The sequence below is a fragment of the Vidua chalybeata genome, chromosome 6 (genome assembly GCF_026979565.1).
Source record: "Vidua chalybeata isolate OUT-0048 chromosome 6, bVidCha1 merged haplotype, whole genome shotgun sequence".
NCBI lineage: Eukaryota > Metazoa > Chordata > Aves > Passeriformes > Viduidae > Vidua > Vidua chalybeata.
In genome coordinates, this window is record NC_071535.1 from 60,558,793 (window position 1) to 60,579,914 (window position 21,122).

The following is a 21,122-nucleotide window of genomic DNA, read 5'->3' on the forward strand; positions in this document are numbered from 1 at the left end:
ACCCTTTTCCAAAGCCTTCTGCTCTGAGCTGTTCTCTCACCATCCTCAGGCCCCCTGGGTTCCTTTCTTTCCCAGACTTCCAGATAAATCTAATTTTATGTTTGCAGTTTCAGAAATGTCCTTTTCAAGTCTCCAGTCTAATTTCTGCAGTTAGTCAGTGAGGGAGATGTTCAGGCAGAGATCCTCCAGGCTGCTGCCTCTGAGAGGAGAGGTGCTGGTCGAGTGTGTTAACTTGATATGCTGTGGTTAATTGTTTCTGAAGGCTGTTGCAGGTTTTATTAAAGGCTTGGGGTGATGAAGCTCTAATGAGAATTTTCAAGAAGAGACTGAGGAGCAGTCTTGCCTATTACTGCCCATTCATGCAGTGGCTCTATCTCTGACACTGCCCTGTCCCCATTTCCTGCAGCCACTTAGCTCCTTATGAAAATTCCTGCCCTTCATTTCCTAATTATCTTTTTTCCTGTAGACATGACCAGCTTCTTCTGTTGAAAATGGTCATGTGGCTCAGAATTTTGCTATTAAAAGTCAGCTTTCTCACTATCTGTTCAGTAAGTGCCTGTTCAACTATTTTTGAGTGCAGGATATGAACTGGTAATTGGATTTACAGAACTGCAGCTTTGCTTCATTAGCAGAGCCAATATTCTCAGTTACTGTAAAGTTTTTTATTCTTAAATACTGTGAGCAAATTGAAAGTGTACCTAACTATTAATATAGTGTGACACCTCAAGGATGGTGGGGTGGTGGAACACTGGGACAGGCTTCCCAGGGAGGTGATCAATGCCCAGAGCCTGCTAGGGTTTAAGTGTCATTTGGACATGTAAATTACATTTCAGTGTAATTTAGCCCTTAGGAACATCCTTGAGCCTCTTGTCAGCCCTGAAGCGGGGCTGGGTGATCAGGGTAGGTTCCTTCCCACTGAAACATTCTATTCTTAGGTTTCCTCAGAAGCAGATTGCAAAATAGTGGGGGTTTTCTCCCTCTACATTACAGCTGTGAGTGAATCCTATTTTTCACGTGATATATCTAGTGGGAACAACATGACTTTTAAATTTTGATGCCATGGTTCTGGAAGCTCTAGACATAGTCCTTGTAAATAGTAGTTGGAGGCATTTAATTTAGAATAACTTTTCAAGTCCCATTTTATGGCAGACTTTGAAATTGAAACATATAACCAGGTGAATGTGAAAAATTACAGTTCTGAATGAAAATATGTAGAATCTCATCTTGCTGCCTTTTGAGAAAATGAGTTTTCCTATGGTCAGTGTACTCTTATCTCTTCCTTGCAGGCTTTACTAATAGCAAGATAAAAGCTGTATTTTCACAGGGAGTACTAAAACTCTGAATGAAGACAGCAGAAATACCTAATAATTCAAGCCTTATCTGGTACAAATTGTAGCAAAACAATATATTACAGAAATTGCATCTGCAGACACATCCTAATGTTTTTCAAGAAAGGATTCGGAATATCTGGCAGAAATGAAATATAGGCTTTGTTCAGCATACATAAAATAAGTTTTGCATCCAGTTATTTAGACAGTGATAGTCCAGCCTCCTTGGGTTAATGGCCACAGGGAAGTGCAGTGCTAGCCCTGCCTTTTTTCTGCATTTCATGTGCCTGGGCAGAGCTTGGGTTGCTGTTTGCAAAGGCCATTGCTGTTCCCTGAGCTGTAGGACAAGGAGTTTGTCACGTTAAGTGCTCACTCACACAATTAGTCACTGACTGGGAGCCTCAGCAAACAGCAAAAGGCTGAATGTGCTGCAGATAGAACAGAGAATTAGCATCCCCATCCTTTCAAATGCCACTCCTTTGAGGTAATCTGAGCAGTTTGAATTGCTGTGGTGCCTAGCCTGTACTTTGGAGACAGAGAAATGGGAATGTATTTTGTTACACCCACAGTTCTTACTGCTAGAGACTCAAATTGCACCCCACTGTGCTTGATTATTTCACCCTAACAATCAAGATGTAGAAAAAGAAAAAGCAAATGGTCAGCGCAAATGGATTCAGTGGTGATAAATTTTGTGTAGTCTGATCTTATTTTTTAAATGTTAATTGTATTGATCTAATACCCAGTTGTGTAACTGTCAATGAATATCGATATTTCACAATGAGTTCCCTTCAGTTAACAGAAGCAATATTTACAAATACATATATTTAGACTCTGGTTGTAATTTTGTAGTGTGAAACAGATATTGTGTATTAAAAAAAAAAAAAAAAAAAACAAACCACAAACAGTAAGGATGATGCATGTCTTTTAGTGTTTGTAACAAAACTAGATTTTAGGAAAATCCTCAAAAAGGTGACACCGTGTTGCTGTGGTGTTTCTTTCTCTCCTAGTTTGTCAGCTGCTGCAGTCTCAGGGGTGCAGAGTGTTTCTCTTCAGGTCCAAAAAAACTCTAAAAAACTTTGGAGAGTAGTGCAGGGGCAGTGAGGGCAAGAGCAAGAGGATTTACCTCACCAAGGGGAGAGCTGCAGGGAGTGAATAAGGGAACGTTAGATTTTCTGCTGGAGAAAATATTTTTTCCCCTGGAAAGTAACAATTAATAGAAAGAAAATGGAGTTGGGATATAGAAATAAATCAAACCATGCTCATCCTTAATTATCACGTACTAACTGTGCTTCCTTAGGAGCTTGGTGGAAAGCTGAAGAAGTTAAAATAAAACAGGGATACTTTTTAGGCTTGTGTTGCATGGTGCCAGACAACTAGAACTAGTATTAAGTCTCTAGATTAGTAAAATCACTTGCCTTGCATAATCATAAATGATTCATGTGTCTTGTAAAAGTCTGTTTAAAAGGCTGAAGTGCTGTGTAATTTATGGATTAAGTTTTGCCCTTCAATGTTTGTGAAGCTCGTTATAGGGAATTAAATTGTGTATTCTGGGAAGAAATTTGACTTCTATTATCTTGTACAAAGATGATAAAGTAGTGACTTAAATTTCTTATTGGAGCATCAAATCTAAAGTTACTCTTCTAGCAAAGCAGGTGGAATTTCTCTTTGCCGTGAGCAGAGCAGGTTCAGGTGTTTTTTGCTACAGGAATGTCCAAGCATAGCTGGTCAGACTGGGAGGTCTTTGTGTAGTCCTCAAGGATGGAGGGGGGACACTCATTACATGGATTTTTCCTTGGAATGAGGCTATCCCTCAGCTCATTGAGTAGGAGATGGATTTGTGGTGGAGCCACTCCTTTGTGTCAGCTTGTGAGGGTTAGACCTGCCCCTTGAATTAAAGCAGTCAGAACAGGAATCCTGGCAGCCTTAGAAACTGGAGGATAAGCTGCTGTAAATGTCTTTCTAGTTGACTTTATTTGTCTTTTAGGGACAAAATTACAGTAGTAATGTCAGTTCTTTAATGCTTTCCCACATCTCATCACTGCCTGTTGCAGTGTCTGTCTTAGGAAAACCAAGAAATGTGTGATGGGTCCTGGGGGCAGCACCTGCCCCTGCTGGGGGTGGTGCTGGGCTTTCCCTGAGCCAGGGCTGCCAGGGTGTCTGCTTGGGAGTGGTGAGCCAAGAAATGCAGATTCCTGCAGGAGTGGTGCTTTTCTGGCATAGTTGATATGCTCACAATACAAAGAAACACACTCCATTTTCAGAAGGCTTCAAACCTGTTTTTATTCTAGCTTGCATGCTTTTTGCACATTCTTACAAAACTCAGAGTTTACACTTTGCTCATTGGTCAGGAAAGACAAAGTGCTCATTGGAACAGGCAGCTGCAGGTTTCTCTTATTTATCCTTCTTTCTTTCTTGGTTTCCATGTCAACAACCTTGGTGGGAAATTCTTTCAGGGGTAAACATGGATCCTCTGATCAAACTTCTCTCTGGCTCATAGAAGTCACTGTAAAACCTCCTCCACACTTTTCCATTGAGAGATCCAGTAAGCGTTGGCCAGTACTGCTTTGCTTTTCTCCTTAAACAAATCCTTCTGCTTGCCAGCCTCCTGACCCCACTGGTACCAAGGTTTCTGAATTTTTAGATACCAAACCCCTTGTGTGCGTTTAACAAATACGGAACGCTGACGTGAAGTCCAGATGTGGTCAGCAGCTTTTCATATATATGATAATCACATAGCAAATATTTTGCTTTGAGTCATAACCCACGCAAATAAAGAATATACCTCCTTTTCTTAGCAAAGTAGTTTTCTTGCCAAGGTCTTTGGTCCTGGGAAGTGCAAGCAGTCTAATTGATACGTATTCCTTGTGCTCCATCCTTTGATGTTGCCTGGTGACAGTGCTGCCAGGAGCTCCTAAACTTGCTGACACTGTTTACCTGGCTGCACCTGGGAGGCAAACTCATTTTTTGCCCAGTCTGCTTACAGCTTTTCCTTCTGAGCTCTTAAAAATTATTTTTCATCTTGTTACTGAATAACCAGAGGGTGATGCCTTTTGTCAGTGGCAGAGCCGTGAATTAATTATTTAATTTTCACAAAAGAATTCATACTATCTCCTATCTCACTCTGTTTAAAAAAGAAAATTAATCTTGCATATCTTGTTGAAGGTTTTACTTGAATTAAGTATAAGGGAAAGAAGGTGCAGGCAGCTGTCCTGTGTGCTAAGGCATAGAAACCAAGATTCTGTTTTTCTTTTCCACTCAGCCAAGGATAGCAGGAGATTTCAGGGAGTGGGAAAAGAAAGATGAAGTAAAAATGTCATCCTGTTAAAGAAGGATGAAGTAAAGGTGTTTTATTTTTATTTTTATTTTTATTTTTATTTTTATTTTTGGGACTCTTTGCAAGACACAATGAGGTTTTCCTTCCTGCCATCCTGGATTGTGTGGAATCCTTTCAGCCTGGTGGGGTACCACTCCACTTCAAGTATGGTACAAGGGTCCAGCCTGCCTTGTGTGCCAATAAAGTTTTTTTTTTCAATATTATTTCAGTTCTTTCATTTTTAACTGATCTTTTTCAGGAGTGGGAGAGATGGGGATGGCTCTTTTGAGCCTCTCAGGCCCAGGGTGTTGCAGAAGTAGAGATGCTCAGGGAACAGGAGGCGGGGTGTTCTTATTTTAGATCTCCTGCAGTCCCCGTCTCCTGATGTCTCCATTAAAAATTCTGCTGTGCTTTAGAGTGGGAATGATATAAACTGAAATAATTCATCCCTGGTGCAAAGGGTGCTCTTTGCTGCCTACACCGTGCTCCTCGGGGAGATGGAGAGGTGCTTGTGTTTCACACCACAATAAAGGCTGGGAGTCCTCTAAGTGAACAAAGAGCAGTGAGATTTAAAAGGGGAGTTGGATGCTTTACAAAAATGCAACACAGCACAACAAATCCTTATTTCATTAAAGGCACTTTATTTCAAGGCATCTTTGAAGGGTATTGTTGATTTTCCTTGTGTCTGTAGAGATTACCTGGCCTGCTACCATAGCTGGAGCTAACAAATCCATGCAGGATGCCACTCTGCCCTCCTCGTCAGTCTGGTGCTTTCCTTTGTCCTGTCTGAAAGGCAGCCTGTTAGCTGGGGGCTGAATTTCACCCCCTGCCCTTGTGGTGTGTGTCTGAATGAATGAAAGTGCTGCTGGCATGTGAGTGTGCTTTGGGCCCTCCTCCAGGGAGCACCAGGGCTGGGGCAGCTGTGGAAAAACAGGTTCTCCATGGGTATTATTCCCTTATTCAGCATCAGCAGGTTGGAGCTAAGTGCACTTTGAGAATGAATATTCAAGTATTAGCCTAGTAGTTTTGTAAATACAGTATTTTACCCTTAATTTACTAAATCTTGGTCTAGAAGCTCTGGCACCTAAATCTGTATCTGCACTGAATGTATCAGGTTTCCTTGAAATAAAAGGCTAAGTCTGGATATTCAAACCACAAAGCAGATTTGCTGGTACCTACATTTTAGAATTGAAGAATTAAAAATAAAAATAAAAAACCTGCTACTTTTGCAGCAAAGTACATGACTTTTGTATGTTTAATTATATTTTTGCAACATTATGTGGTGTTTTGGTGTAATTAGTTTAGGCAAAGTACAAACTGGAATGCTATAGTACTGTATGAAGAATATATTCCTACTATTCTAAAATAGTTTCTTAAGTGATTTGTTTTTTTTTTTCTGCTTCCCTGTAGATTAAAGCAAAAAATTATGACAAAGTGGAGAAGGTGAGTCATATTAATATATGTAATATATCTCTATAGCAAGAACAAGTACCTTGTGATTGGGCTAAATCAGATTGAAAAACGCTGTAGCTGTCATTGGATGATAATAAAAATAAAAATAAAAAGTAGCACTAAAGTTGACTTGTTGCTGCCAAGCTCTAATCAGTGAAGTGTGCAGGGGGATTTCTCTGCTTAATTCTCTCCAGTTCCCTTGCATAGCATGGAGATGCTGTAAACAAAAGAATGAGTAGTTTAACTTATTCTTTCTGATAAATCTCAATCATAATTAGAAGGGTTATTTAAATTCATTTTGTATAGCTTTAAGAGTAGCAACCTAATTTCTGTGTCTGGAATCCTGATCACATCTTCTTGATGTATTAAACAGTTATTTCAGCGCTGCCTTATGAAGGTTTTACACATTGATTTATGGAAATGTTACCTTTCCTATGTACGAGAAACCAAGGGGAAGCTACCTAGTTACAAGTAAGTTCCCAGAGTTGCTCTGAATTATTCTAGTTTTATGGTGGATCTCTTCTTGATTTTTGACCAGGGGACGGGGAGGAACCTGGGTGACAAATCTATCTGGGGATTTTCTGTTGGGAATTAATATATAATCTGCATTTAGAAAACATTGAAGTCTCTCTAATTGAGCTTGCTGGGTAAAATTGGTTCCTTAGTCTGGATTCCTCTAACAGGATGGGATAAGAGCAGTGGAGGAGCTCGTGCCAGTTCCCTGCAGATGGGATTGGTGCTTGAACCAAAAACCTGAAAAACCTGAAAAAATCTGAAAAAAATCTGAAAAAATCTGAAAAACATTTCTTCCTCTTTCTCCTTGCCCTCAGTGCCCTGTTTAGTCTCCACTGGTTCCAGCTGAGACCAGTAGCAGTAAAGAGTTCAGGAATTGTAGGAAGTTTTGGAATGCATTCAAAAAGTCATCAAATTTAGGGTGTCAGAATTTTGGGGTATGTTAATCTTCATCCCTTTCCAGTTATTACATTTTGCTTGTTTATATTCCTGTGGGTTGGGTTTCAAAAAATACCAGTGACTTCCAGCATCTATAAACTGTCTCTTCCCCAGCCCACCACAATTTCTTTGCACTGTAATTGGCAAAATGAGGAATGCATTAACAGAGAAAATAAGCAATGGGTTTTAGTTTGTTTTTACATGGCTGTTTTGAAACAGTTTTAGAAGTGTAAGTTTATTCAGTTTGCCTTTCCTCTGTTTCTCCTGTTAATGTGGTCAAGGGGGCAGTAAGGTGCTGAAGTGTGTTTGAGTAAAGGAAACTAGGAGAAGAGCTGGAGAGAGAAAAAAGAGCTTTCACTGAAACTTAACTAAGGAAGTTCTGTAAACATTTTAAATTTGAGGGAAAATACTTTGAATTTGGGGGGAAATAAGAAATCACATGAAGTATTCTGGGCAGTTTCCACACAAGGGAGCTACTCCTAATTGTCCCAGCCTTTTGGGGTTCCTGGAGAATTACAAAAAGGTTTGGGGAACTCTGAGGGGACAAAATAATAAACCATGGGTGCATCTGTCAGCTGAGAAGATGTGGAGAGCAGTTGGTTTCTTCTCAACTTCACGTCATATTCGTGGATTTCCACTGCCTTGGGGTGGGCCAGGAACTATTAAAATTCTGGATTGCCACCAATGGACTTAAATAATTCTTGAATAAACCAAACAACTAAAACCCCAACAGAATCTGAATAAGGAATTTAAAGCTATCTGAATACCAATTTTTGCTCTCAGCTGTTGAATGATAGTTCTCATTCCTTGATGTTTGGTTAGAATTTGCTGCACAAAAGAATACTCTTAAATAAAGAATTTTTAAAATACTAAACACTTGCTTTATGGTCTTTGTGGTTCTTTTCCTCAGAGAAAAAATGGCTCAGGCATATGATTTTGCTCTGGATAAGATTGGCATGGAAATCATGTCATACCAGGTATGTTTTCTTAATCAAAACACATTTTATTTCTAAGTTTATGACAAGTACAGCTAACCATTGGTTTCACTATATGTAATATTTTTTCTCACCTAGATCTGGGTGGATTACATCAATTTTTTGAAAGGCGTGTAAGTACCTGAAAATTAACTTTTTTAAAGCTCTTTTTAAAAGCTTTTTTAAAGCAGTTAATGCAATGCTGATGTTCCTGCCAGTTGTGACCTGTCATAGCTGACGTTGCTCTCTCTCCCCACTGTTTAGAGAAGCAGTAGGATCTTATGCAGAAAACCAGAGGATCACAGCTGTCCGTAGGGTTTACCAGCGTGGTTGTGTCAACCCCATGATAAACATAGAGCAGCTCTGGAGAGATTATAACAAATATGAAGAGGTAACCAATAACTGATTCTTTGTGACATTCAGAAAGAAAGAATTATCCTGTAATCAAATATGGTGCCCAAGCTATACCCACTAAACACATATGTCTAAAAGAGATGACCAGCAGTATAAACACATTTTTTGTGTGCAGTATGTAGCAACTCCTGTGGCAAAACTCTACAGGTACCTGAGTGATTTTTTAATTTCTTTCAAAGACCCTCCATGAGATACATTTGACTGTCCCATTTCCCAGCTGACCCAGTGGAATTGCTGGTGAGTGAGTGAGTGAGTGAGTGAGTGAGTGAGTGAGTGAGTGAGTGAGTGATCACTGTCCTCAGTGATGGAGCAGCTCAGCTGGCAGTGAGGACTTGTGTCCCCAAGGAGGCACTCCCCTCCTTTCACTTAGAGTCAAATGGCATTCAGCTGGGATGGTTTGGACTTCCTCCACGGCATTAAGTTACAAGGCCTCAGTGCTTAAAAGTGCTCCTCACCATCCCTCACCTGAAGCCATTCCAGCACCCCTCCAGGTGAGTCTGCTCCCACACTGCCTTTAGCCAGCATCAGCTCAGCTCGCTGCCCTTTCTGGCCAGTTTGTAGCTGCACCTTTAGAGTGTATTTTCAAACACAGCTGGTGACAAACCAGCCCCAGTCAGCAGCAGTGTGACTGCAAAGCTGATGTGGATGCCCTGGTGCTCAGCACTGCCCAGCAGGGATGCTCATACAGCACTGGTCCTGCTGCTTGTGCACAGGCCTGGTTGCTGTGGGTCACTGTGTCCTGAGCAGCAAAGAAGGGCCAGTTCCTCTTCCCTTGTTGCTAATTATGCAAGTTGTGAGCTTGGTGCCCTCTCATGTTAATAAGGCTGTGGTCCTTGGCTGGTGGGAGAACCTCTGGGTGGGAGAACTCCAGGCATCCCCAGCCACGAGCATGTCCCATGACAGCTCATTGCCCCACAGGTGTTTGGGGACACCATTGCTGTCACCAGGGAGGATACCCAGGACACACCTTCTCTAATGCAGGAAAATCCCCAACACAACTTCCCCATAAACCACCCCTTCCCCTCCCACACAGCAAGCAAAGGCTCTCACTGCTGGTTCCTCCTGCTTTCATTATACACAGGGAGGCTGCCAAAGCAATGGCTCAGACCTGCCCAGTTTCCAGCTGAGGCAGCTCTGGCTGACACCTGGAACTCCAGGCTGTCCCTCAGGCTGTTTGAGCTGCTGGAAGCTGAGAGCCAGTGCTGTGCTTGGGCACAGGGATCTGCCTGCCCTGTTCTGGCTGCTCCGGCCTCAGGGACGGGGCTGCTGCTCACGGGTGTCCTGGCACAGGGAAATAAATGCTCCTCACCAGAAGGGCTCTTTGAGGGGGAGGTGATTGCCCATGTCAGCAGCCCAACAGCCCAGAGACTTGATGCAGGCCTCAGTATGGAAAGTTAATGGCCATTTGCTGTCATTCAAGCTGTCCTTTAGCTCAGCTGTAGCCACCAGGTAACAATACCAGCCTGTCAGTCACCAGTCTTTAATTAACTAAGTGGGCAAAAGTGGTAGGGCTCAGTGACAATCTGGCTCACAAACCTGCATGGCTGCTGAGCTGGGAGTGCATCCTGGGAGAGTCCTGCTGCATCCTCAGCCTGGTCCTGGGTTAACTGGGGCATTGCTGGGTTTGTGTGCTACATGGCCCAGTTTGCTATCCCAGACACTGCCTTTGCTTCTGTAGTGAGGGCAAAGCTTCCTTTGCTTCCCAGCTCGGGTGCCTCTTTGGACTTGGACTGAAAGCTGTGCACATCTTCTGCAAAGCCTTGGCAGCCACACCAGCAAAATCCACCCAGACACAGGCACCAGCCTGCTATCAGGCTGCTTTTCCTGCCTAAAGCAGTTCTCTGAGGTTTTGTTTTTGCCAGAACCTTGTGCCCAGGGCCTGGCTGCCCTTGCAGAGCAGCACAGCAGAGCCCTGTGCACGTGTGTGCAGTCCTGGAGGGTGTCAGGCAGTGCTGACACATCTCAGGCCCCTGCTGACCAAGGCACACCTGTGGCAGGGTGTGTGTTGCATGGAACCTCTTCTAAGAGCTGTCAGTTACTTCAGGAACAGAGGAGAAGGCAGAGCTCTGAGCCTGGAGGTCAGGCTCTGGTACTTCTTGTAGAGGAAAATCAAATTGCTCATGTGCTCTCAGTCAGGGAGCTGTCACTGGCCGTTGTTTAAGAGCAAAATTGTAAATCACATATAAGTTCTTCCCACTTTCACCCACAGCAGTTCATGTGAAGTTCATTGTATTTTTGAAAGTGATTAACAATAAGCTGAGGTGCTTCAGGTCGTTTGAATTTTAGTAGTGAGTTTATCCTCTGATCCTAAGTTCTTGCCCATATATTTATTAGGTGAAATAAATATTTTGAGATTGGTATTTTACAATAACTTTGTCCTTGCTCACTTTTGCATCCCCTTTCAAACACTTTCCTGTATAAAATAAGGTTCAGTATGTCCAAAGGGAAATTGCACGTTCCCAATTCCTTTTTTCACCCTTCTCCAGGGCATCAATATTCACTTAGCCAAGAAGATGATCGAGGACAGGAGTAGAGATTATATGAATGCACGACGCGTGGCAAAGGTACAACCTTCTGTTGACTTTTCTTTGTTCTACTTAATTCCACAAACCAGCATTAAACCTGGTTCTTACAACAAATAAAAGCATGTACAGACTAAAATATGCTAAAATATTTCCATTTGTTTTAGAAAGCACAGCCTGAAGTAAGTGTTCAGTGTGTTTAAATCTGTTCTTCAGAGCATTGCTTCTGTTTCAGGAGTACGAGACGGTGATGAAGGGCCTGGACCGCAACGCTCCCTCCGTGCCCCCACAAAACACCCCCCAGGAGGCTCAGCAGGTGGACATGTGGAAGAAGTACATCCAGTGGGAAAAGAGCAACCCTCTACGAACAGAAGACCAGACTCTCATTACAAAAAGAGGTGATTAGATGTCTCTAGGGCATAGAGAATTGTATTTCTCAGCTCCAGCAGAAGTCATGACGTGATTTGGTGTTCAGGGATCGTGCTGGAGTAGAAGTTGATTTTGTTTCTTGAATTGTGTGGGTGGTTTTTTATTAAAAAAAAAAAAATCTAAGATTTTGCTAAAGCCAAGCTGAAAGTAAGAAATGCATTTTGGGAGACAGTGCTATAGTTGTGTCCACTGAACCTCCAGTGCAGGTCAGGAAACAGTAGATTGCAGCCTGATTTTGTGGCTGATTTTTGGTGAGCTGTGCTTGTTCCTCTGTGGACAAGGCAGGCTTTAGCTGCTGCTTGTGGTTCATAAAGTTCCTGGCAATAGAAAAGAACTGCAGCAGTGACCATTGTGTTCAAAGCCAATTAGTGTTGATGTTATCTGATTTATTGGACGAATTTTGCATTCCATACTTGGGTTGTACAATGGTGGTACCATTTCCAAGCAGTGTTTCTCTCGTGATTTGCCCACAGTGATGTTTGCCTATGAGCAGTGTCTCCTGGTGCTGGGCCATCACCCAGACATCTGGTATGAAGCAGCTCAGTACCTCGAGCAGTCCAGCAAGCTGCTGGCTGAGAAAGGGGTAAGCAGCTTGCCACTGGCTTTCTCTTATTTCCTTGCTCTGACGTGGTGTACTGTCAGTTTTTCCTCAGAATCAAGGAGGAGGGTGTGAAAAATAGTTGTGACGTGTTCAGAATTTTCAAATGGGGAAATTCAAAATTTTAAGAACTAAAAAATGTCTGCATTTTAGATAAGAATTGTGAAAAATTGTTTCAGTCTTGACCAGTTTTAGGCATGGGGCCTGATTTTGTGATTCCTTAGGTACTGGGGAGATGATTATCTCTTTGTTGGAGCACTGAATGGAAATTCACTGGGGCTTGTAACACACAGAAGATATTCCATAAATTGGCCTTTGTTGTCACAGATGCTGAACAATTATATTATTATTTTATAACAGGACATGAACAATGCTAAACTTTTCAGTGATGAGGCTGCTAATATTTATGAAAGAGCGATCAGCACTTTATTAAAGAAGAATATGCTTCTTTATTTTGCATATGCAGATTACGAAGAGGTGAGCAAAAATAGTAATGTACTGACATTAAAATCCAAATACATCTCCCATTAATACTGTCATTTATTTGAAACATACTGAGTACACAAAATTCTGTAGAATTAATTTACTGATTCTTCTAGCCTTATTCTCATTCAGTGTTTCTGAGATGGAGCTGACAAATGGAGAGGAAAAGCCCATAGTATGAGCTATGAAAATCCACTGTTTTTCCATTTCAATATTGACTATGTTTCTGAAATTGTCATAAGGGTGAAATGCTTACAAATTTCCACTTCTCAGAGCATCAGCTTCTTCACTTTTAAAATGGGTATAAAGGGCACCTTTTCTGATTCCTGGGGAGGTGATGTTTTTTGTTGACAAGGCTGTGACAGAAGATGGGAGCCACCTTTGCTGCAGCTCTCTGGAGAAATCTCTTTCTCCAGGCCACCACCTCACTGTGCAGCCTCCACAAGGAGCAGTGCCCCAGTGGTGTTTGTTCCACCAGGAATAAAGGCTGTTTTCCAGTAGTCAGAGGAGGACTGTGGAGTCCTCTGTGGGGTATAGTTTGCCCACTTATTTAACGTGAAAGAATCTTTCCAGGAAGAACTTCAGGACAACAGAGTGGGGCAAAAAAGCCTTTGCCTTTAAAAGAAAAATCCTTCCTTGGTTTTCAGTGCAGCCTCCTGTATGCTGTGTCCTGTTTTTTCAAGGCTGCAGAATACAGCCTGGAGGGCTGCAGCTGGCAGGGAACAGAATGGACTATTTGAAATAAGAAGGTGGTTTTCCTACCTATCTGCACATTGCTTTTAGACAGAGGTAAAGGATACAGTCTTTGTATGCCAAACACCTCCAATGGCAGTTCTGCTGCAGTATTACTACATTAGAAAAAGACTTCAGAGACTCCTGAAAAGCGTGTAGGTAACCATTAGTGGGAAATTAATGTGGGAAGTAAAAAATGTCTGCACGAGACAGAACACGTATCTGAGTAAAGGGACTGACATACACAGTGTTCAGCCAGGAAAAAACGGTAACAGGAAAATTCTAGTTTTGTTTTCAGCTTGAGTTTTGCATTCTGGGGGATGATCTGAAGGGAGTTACTGAGCAGTCTGTGTTGGCTTTCCCTCAGAGCCGGATGAAGTACGAGAAAGTGCACAGCATCTACAACCGGCTCCTGGCTATCGAGGACATCGACCCCACGCTGGTAAGATCATCCTTGGTGCCTCCACATCCCCATGGATTGTCACCCAGAGCATGCACAGAGTGGGGAAGCACTTACAGGATTCCTTGGGTCACAGGGATGGAGCAGGTGGAGCAGTGAGGTGGCAGAATTGCAGTCTTTAATCCATTGAAACACGCTAAGACGTGTGCACTTTCCTCCTCTGCCTCTTTTACACAGTCTTTTACAACAAGTGATGAAGATAAAAGATATAAAATATTTCATAACCATCCTGTGGCCTTGTAGTTTGCAAATAAATCTGTAATGCACCATGTGGGTATCAGAGTGTTGCTGTACCTCTGCTCAAGTGACACAGTAAGCACTGTCCATGTGCCAGCTGTGATGGTGCTAAACAAGTGGTGTCAGAAGTAACCTGCCCTCAAAAGGTTATTTAGTTTATTATAAACAGACACAACAAAGCATGAGGAGGCAAAAGAAGGTGTGAAGCCAACACTAAACAACAGGTCAGTGTCAGAGGAGAGGTATCCATTTACTGACACTTGCCATTCTTTAGAGACACGTCCTAATGCTTCCCAAAGGCACATTTTATGGGAAACCATGTACCAGTTCCTCCTGCTAAGGAATGCTGCTATTTGTGATCTAATTCACAGTGAAGGAGAGCTGAATCCCAAAGAAATGCAAATCACAAATTGGCTGCTGAATTAAGTAGCACATTCATTATTTCCTTGATCAGGTATAAATACTTGCAGGCCAGGAGGGTTTGTATCTTGGATCATATAATGTACAGTAAAATGCTTCATCAGGCCTTTTGGCTGTTCCTTGGTTTTAAGGATGTCTTAATTTTATTGGAAAGTTACCATTTTTACAGCAAGCCTTGAGTTCTCTGAAGGCACCAGCTAATGTAAATGACATTCATCTCCTTCCCTCCCCTTCCTTGAAAAATCTGTGTATTAACTACTGTCTTTTCATGGGATCAGTCTTAGGTGCATTCCACTTTTTATTTAAAAAAAAAAAAAAATCTCTAAAAAGGTTTGCCTCAGTATTTAAAGCAAAACAACAGAGGCACAAGACAGCCTTGTTCCTACTAGGATTTGCTGTATTTTGTGAGTCATGCTTACTTCAGACGTAGTAAAAAACATAATGATATCCTGGTGTTCTTTGTTAGCACTGATGCTATTTAAATGTTAATGTGCACCTCAGGTTTATATCCAGTACATGAAATTTGCAAGGCGAGCAGAAGGCATTAAATCCGGAAGGACGATATTTAAGAAAGCGAGAGAGGATGCCCGGACCCGCCACCATGTCTATGTTACTGCAGCTTTAATGGAGTATTATTGTAGTAAGGTAACCACAGGTGCTCACCCTGATCCTAAACAAGTGGCAGGAGGGTGCACAGCTCACTGAAGCTAATAACTTTTTTTTTTTTTTTTTCCCCCCCTCAATGTTTGCAGGATAAGTCTGTGGCCTTTAAGATTTTTGAGCTAGGGCTGAAAAAATATGGGGACATTCCAGAATATGTACTGGCATATATCGACTACCTTTCCCACCTTAATGGTAAGCTTTAAGCTTTGAGAGGTCTAATGAAGCATTACTCTGTGAGTTTAGGGCCAGCCCAAGTTCTTGGTATTTAAATTCTTCATAAAGCTCAGCAGTTAATCTGAACACAAAACCTGCTGGTTTGTCCAAACCGAAGCTCCAGAAGTTATGGTGACATTAAATCTGGATTCTGCTGAAGGGAGGGCAGTGAACTTTCCAAATTGTAACTCACTGGCAGTGCAGGAGTTTTACAGCATCAGCTGTGAACAGTGGGAAGTACACCAAGGAATTTAAATCCTGAGGGAAAAGGTCTAAAGGAGTTTACAGTCAGCATGAGAGGAGTGAGAGATTCTGACTAGAATGAATTTAAACTCCTTTTCCCCAAGTAGATGAGATGAGCAAGATGTAAAATCAATACTGGGCATGTCAGTCATGCTTGGAAGGTGCTGGGGAGCTGCAATGGAGAGAGCAGGACACAGGGGCTGGGGAGACCCGGGCAGGAGGTGGAGGTGGAAAGGCTCTGGGTGGGATTCCCCGAGGCAGGGGCTGAATGGCCTTTTTAAAAAGGAAACCCAAGCTGCTCTGTGGGTTCTGCAGCACCAGGCACCATTCCTCTCCTGCCAGACTGCAGTACCTGTGTTTTTCAGGCACTGGGAGTTTAAAGATTTTGAGGGTTTTTCCTCCTGTGAGTTGTAAAGTGAGAGATTTTATCCAAGTTAAAGTATATTTAATTTTGCTCTAAGTTATTGTGGGTCTACATAAATATTAACAATGCTTTTCTGTAAGTTGCCATGAGAAAAAAAATTATCTTAGATCTCAGTAGTTTATTGGCCTATTTTAATAACCCAGCAGAACTCCTGGAAGCCAGGAGAATTGATCTCTGACCTGTAAGTGTAGGAGGTGGTGCAGTGCACAGGGCAGGAGTTGGCAGTTTTAGGAACAAACCCAGCAACCTCTCCATCCCCCCAGCTGGCAAAGTGCAAAGACTGACTGCTTGCTGGGAACCAGGTCTAATAATTTTGGGAGGATTTCTGAGGACTATACAAGCATATTAATACCGCCCTGATTTAAAAGGGAAATAATGAACCAAAAGGCCAAATTTAAATTTTCCAACATGTGCTATTGAGATAATTAAAGAAAATTTATAAAACCCCCAGAAGTCCTGAAGAGATGCCAAGCAGTAGCTGTGCTGTTGTAAAATAACCTGTAGTAAGATCAGTATGTCACTATCAATAAAAACAGACTTCCAAAGAACAAATTCACCTTGGAATTTAACATCAGGAAAAGTTTTATGTGGGCACTCAGATCTCTTTATACTTACTGAAATTCAAATCCATGAAAGTCAGCCTTATGCTTAATTCAATGTACACATCTCTTTCAATGGACATCTTTTAACTTGTTTTTAGTATGTTTTGCTCAGTGTGATTTTTTTTTCTTTCTATTTTTAAAGAGGACAACAATACAAGAGTTTTGTTTGAACGTGTTTTAACTTCAGGGAGCCTTCCACCTGAGAAATCTGGGTACGTCTGCAAAAGCAGTCTCACTGCACTGGAAAAGATACATAACCCCTTTCAACCATAAATATCCCAAAGAAATTAGAAACATGAACAGTAGGACAAAATTAGGTACAGATGTTCCTTCCCCTCTTCATGCTGTCCAAAATAGCAACAACTGGAACAGATTTGGGAAAGTCCCTATCCCATTTCTAGTGAAATTCATTAATTTATTGACTTTAAAACCTCACTGGTGCAGGATTGTTGAGGATGGAGTGCAAAATCCTCCTGTACAGTAAGGATTCAGTGGTCTGAGCTGAGAAGGTGAATCAGGAATTTGTTGAGGAGGGTGCTGAGCATCTCCCAGCCATAAAAATAAAATAGGGAAAGAACCAGAAAGGGCTTGGGTTAATTGCTCACTGCCATATTTTCATTTCTACTTTTTAAGTTTCTTTCTCAAAAAAAAAAATGCTCACCAGAGCCTTGCAGTCTGAGGGTTCACTTCACCATTATTCTGGTAGACAAAAGCATCAAAACTAAGGAATCAAATATGGCACTGCTGTGCTCATTCTTTCTGCACTTCAGTTCTGATCTTTTGTAAGAAGTATTTTTATGCCAAATTTAAAAGTGACAAAACACGAGAACTTAAAAGCTGAACCTTCTTCAAAGGTGAACTCAAATGAAGGTTGAATCAAGTCCAGAAATATGGTCAGATGTTGCTTAAGTTATGTATGAGATTTTCCATGGAGAAATCAGCAGTAACTGTATATATTTTGGGCTGTATAAAATTCTGAAGCGCTGCCTGTTGTGTTCTTGCCACTTAAAATCTGCTGGTCTGTGCAGAGGAACTGGATCATAATGCATGGTAAAAAGTCCTTCTCATATCAACAGCAGAGTGAAGCTGTGTGCATAGGCTGAGCAGAGTGTTTGATAAAAGCTCACCTCAAATGCTGAAGTCCTTGACACCAGAAATCCTTCCCTTTCTGTATCAAATTCCTGTGCAGTCCACCAGACTGAAAGCTCTTAGAGAAATACAGAAGGCACTGGGAGGGTAATGCCTATTTTAGATGCACCTAAAGTAAATAACAGAAATGGCCCTGCACTCCCAGATGGCCTCCCCTGGGTCTGTCCTCTTGTGGGTTTTTAATTGGGTTGTGCTCAGGAATCCCTCCTCCTTCAGTAACTCTCAGTGTCCTTGTTGTGTTCCAGGGAAATCTGGGCTCGGTTTTTAGCCTTTGAAAGTAACATTGGGGATCTGGCCAGCATCCTGAAAGTGGAAAAACGGAGGTTTACAGCCTTCAAGGAAGAATATGAGGGCAAAGAAACAGCTCTGCTGGTGGACAGGTACAAGTTCATGGATCTGTACCCCTGCTCTGCCAGCGAGCTGAAGGCCCTTGGTTATAAGGTAAGAGGGTAAGAACACGTCAGTTCACTGTTGTTCTTTTCAGTCCTAGGAATCTTGGGCAATTCCTTGTTTAGAATTTGCCTTACAGTCCTTCCCTTTGCTAGAAAAGCAGGTAAAACAGGCCTCTTCCTCCTCCTCCTCCTCCTCCTGGTCTCATTGGGCAGCAAAGTGCCAGGGGCCAAGGGCAGAAAGGAGCCAGGACCATCAGTAACAGCTGCAACTTTGGGTATTCCTGGTTACCTCTTGTCTTCCCATGGAAAGGTTGATGTGTTAATGCCATCACCATGCAGCTACAGGCCTCCACGTCACATCTGAGCTCCTCCAAAAACCAGAATTCTGTGGGAAATTTGTCATCTGTATGAAATATGGCTGTCCTTCTGCTCTGAGGTGGCAAAGCTCTCCTGACTTCACTGGGAACTGCATCAAACCCCCCATGCTGCAGTCCCAATGTTTGTTGGGAATGGCTGAGGAAAGCTCCTGACAGGGATCAGTGGTTGCCTCTTTTTTCAGTTGTTTCTTAGGGCTAAAGTGCCTTGGTGCTGCCATGTGGAGTTCAAAATCTAGGCCAGACCCCTGTATCTGGTGGTCTCCTGGTTTTTTTCTTACCACATGCATTTTTACTATTTCTGTAATTTTGGAGAATCATTAGAACAGAACAAGATGTTGGTTTACATTTTTTAAGGCTGCCAGAGAAGCAGAAACAGCTGATTACCATTTGCATGGACAGGAAGAGAACCCTCAGTCCATGCCTCTAAAACAGTGCCTCAACTTCCACTTACTTCTGATAAAGAAAAGTAATTTATGAAAAATACAGATGCCATCAAAGTTAACAAAGCAGCTGAATTGTTGACCATCACAGAGCTGTGAAATAATCTCATAGGTGGAAATCAGATTCACATTGAGCCACTGAATACTTTTCTTTGAATGCAGTGGGGGCAAAGTTATTTTGAAGTTAGATGTGAGCTTACAAACGAGTACATTTTGCTAAGTGCATGCAGGGCAGTGTGTACCTAAGGTGGTGCAGCCCTGGGGCTGATTCCTGCTGCTTGGAACATGCCAAAACATAATCCTGTTTGAACTGATGCTTTGCATGCCTGCTGACTGCCTTATGCTTTACTTCTTTTCCAGCTAAAGCAATCTAGGGAGTGAAATGAGGGAGAAATGATAGTTGTGAAGGCCTAGTGGTCTGCACCTGTTCACCTAAAATCCTCTTAACCTAAAAAAGGAGCCACTCGAAAATGACAAACACACATTGAGTAACAGAAACAAGTGTTTCCATTCCATTCCATTGGGTCGCTGTAGGATTAAAATCTTTAATGAAACCATGCAAGTTTTGCCCAGATGGTCTGGTAAGAGGCCATCTGAAATGAGAATGAAGACAAAGTGAGAATAAGCGACTGGTGCAGAGCGAGGTTTTGTTCTGCAGTTGAAGCAAGCAATGTGATCCTGCCAAGTTCAGCACTCTCTAATTGGCTTTCACAGGATGTCTCCCGTGCCAAGCTAGCAGCAATAATTCCAGACCCTGTGGTTGCACCTTCCATCGTGCCTGTCCTCAAGGATGAAGTAGACAGGAAACCTGAATATCCCAAACCAGACACCCAGCAGATGATTCCATTTCAGCCAAGACACTTAGCACGTAAGTCAGGCTTTGGGAAGGGGTTGTGTTTCACCTGTGGCGAGTTAGGAACCTGGCTGTTCAGCCAGCCTAATCAGAGGCTTTCCTCCTCCTCAGTCACCTAAACCTGTACTTAAGTCTTAGGCTGTCATTTCACTGGCTTGCTAAAGGCATATGTGTTTTAATTAATGCCAAGGTCACATGGAAATAAGTACAAGGAGTTTGGGGTCTGGTAAATGGTAATAAGCTGTTACACACATCACAGAGCAGATGGCTGAGTGAACAGTATGGAATTAGTAGAGGCAAAAGGGACAGGGTACTAATTATTTGTACCAAATAACAACATAGTGCAAAAGCAGCTCTGGTCCAGCTGTCTTGCATTGGCTTCACCCAGCTTTTCTCCCCACAGCTCCAGGTTTACATCCTGTCCCGGGCGGGGTATTTCCTGTTCCACCAGCAGCTGTAGTTCTCATGAAGCTCCTGCCACCTCCTATTTGTTTTCAGGTTTGTTTTAAAGAACTCTGAACATTTCAGAAAGCTGTGGAAGACATTCTGTCATGACAGAACCACAGTGTGTATCACTCTTATTAAAAATAACCTTCCAAACTTTTTTTTTTTTCCCTTTGGTAACAAATCAGGGTCCCTTTGTTCAAGTGGATGAGCTCATGGAGATATTCAGAAGATGCAAACTGCCAGACAGTAAGTTACTTGTCCTCTCTGGAGGCTGTGCTAGGGCTGCATGAGACTTGGGTTTACATATGGATATTGCTGTCTAAAACCCAGGCCTCATTTACAGATTGTAATTAGTGTTTAAGAGCAGAGGAGATTGCGCTGGAATCTGCATAGAGATGTTTGCACTTTTATCTGGAGGGAGGCAACAAAAAGTCAAAAAACTGCAAATCACCAGCTGCTCTTTAATATGTTGGTGGTATCAACTGAAAGAAAGAAATTAAGATTTTGAGAATACCCTTTAAAGGCAGCATTTCCAGCAGCATTGCAGCTGTAACATGAAATTACAAATTGGCAGCATGGTGAGGGATAACTCTGAGTGCACGTTTTGCAGTGCCTGGGCACAAGCTGCAGGCAGTGCTTTCTGAGCTCCTGCAAAGAAGGGAAGGAGAGTTCTGGAACAGAGACACAGCACAGATCCTACAGCAGATGATAATATGCTACTCTTCACCCTCCTTGTTAGTTTAAGGGAAAAAATTACAGAGAAAGAAATGTAGGATTTAATTTCTTTGAGTGGAAATAAAATATCTATTTAAATTATACAGGGTATTTTTTGAGGCTTCCTCTGTTGAGAAGCAGAAGCTGACTTGCTCTGCAGCCTTTCTGGTGAATCATGAACTAGTTACCCTGATTCCCAAAGGCCTTCCTGTTTTATTGCAGCTCTCAAATGACCTCAATTCCTGTGTAAAGGGAGGGCTCAAGCTGGAGCAGCAGCCTTTCCTTTCTAATT

The 21,122-nt window shown here is 42.3% G+C and overlaps 1 protein-coding gene across 1 annotated transcript in view; it reads left to right on the top strand.

Moving 5' to 3' along the window:
* The window catches only part of CSTF3 (cleavage stimulation factor subunit 3), a 47,968-nt gene that overhangs the window by 25,899 nt on the left and 947 nt on the right, over positions 1-21,122 (top strand). The window contains exons 4-20 of the mRNA XM_053945980.1: positions 6,052-6,084; positions 6,467-6,564; positions 7,955-8,021; positions 8,118-8,152; positions 8,283-8,409; positions 10,919-10,996; positions 11,190-11,352; positions 11,857-11,966; positions 12,342-12,458; positions 13,564-13,638; positions 14,815-14,958; positions 15,066-15,168; positions 16,601-16,670; positions 17,853-18,048; positions 19,531-19,684; positions 20,073-20,167; positions 20,302-20,362. Of these exons, the coding sequence (XP_053801955.1) occupies positions 6,052-6,084; positions 6,467-6,564; positions 7,955-8,021; positions 8,118-8,152; positions 8,283-8,409; positions 10,919-10,996; positions 11,190-11,352; positions 11,857-11,966; positions 12,342-12,458; positions 13,564-13,638; positions 14,815-14,958; positions 15,066-15,168; positions 16,601-16,670; positions 17,853-18,048; positions 19,531-19,684; positions 20,073-20,167; positions 20,302-20,362 (1,726 nt within the window). The remainder of the gene's footprint in view (positions 1-6,051; positions 6,085-6,466; positions 6,565-7,954; positions 8,022-8,117; positions 8,153-8,282; positions 8,410-10,918; positions 10,997-11,189; positions 11,353-11,856; positions 11,967-12,341; positions 12,459-13,563; positions 13,639-14,814; positions 14,959-15,065; positions 15,169-16,600; positions 16,671-17,852; positions 18,049-19,530; positions 19,685-20,072; positions 20,168-20,301; positions 20,363-21,122) is intronic.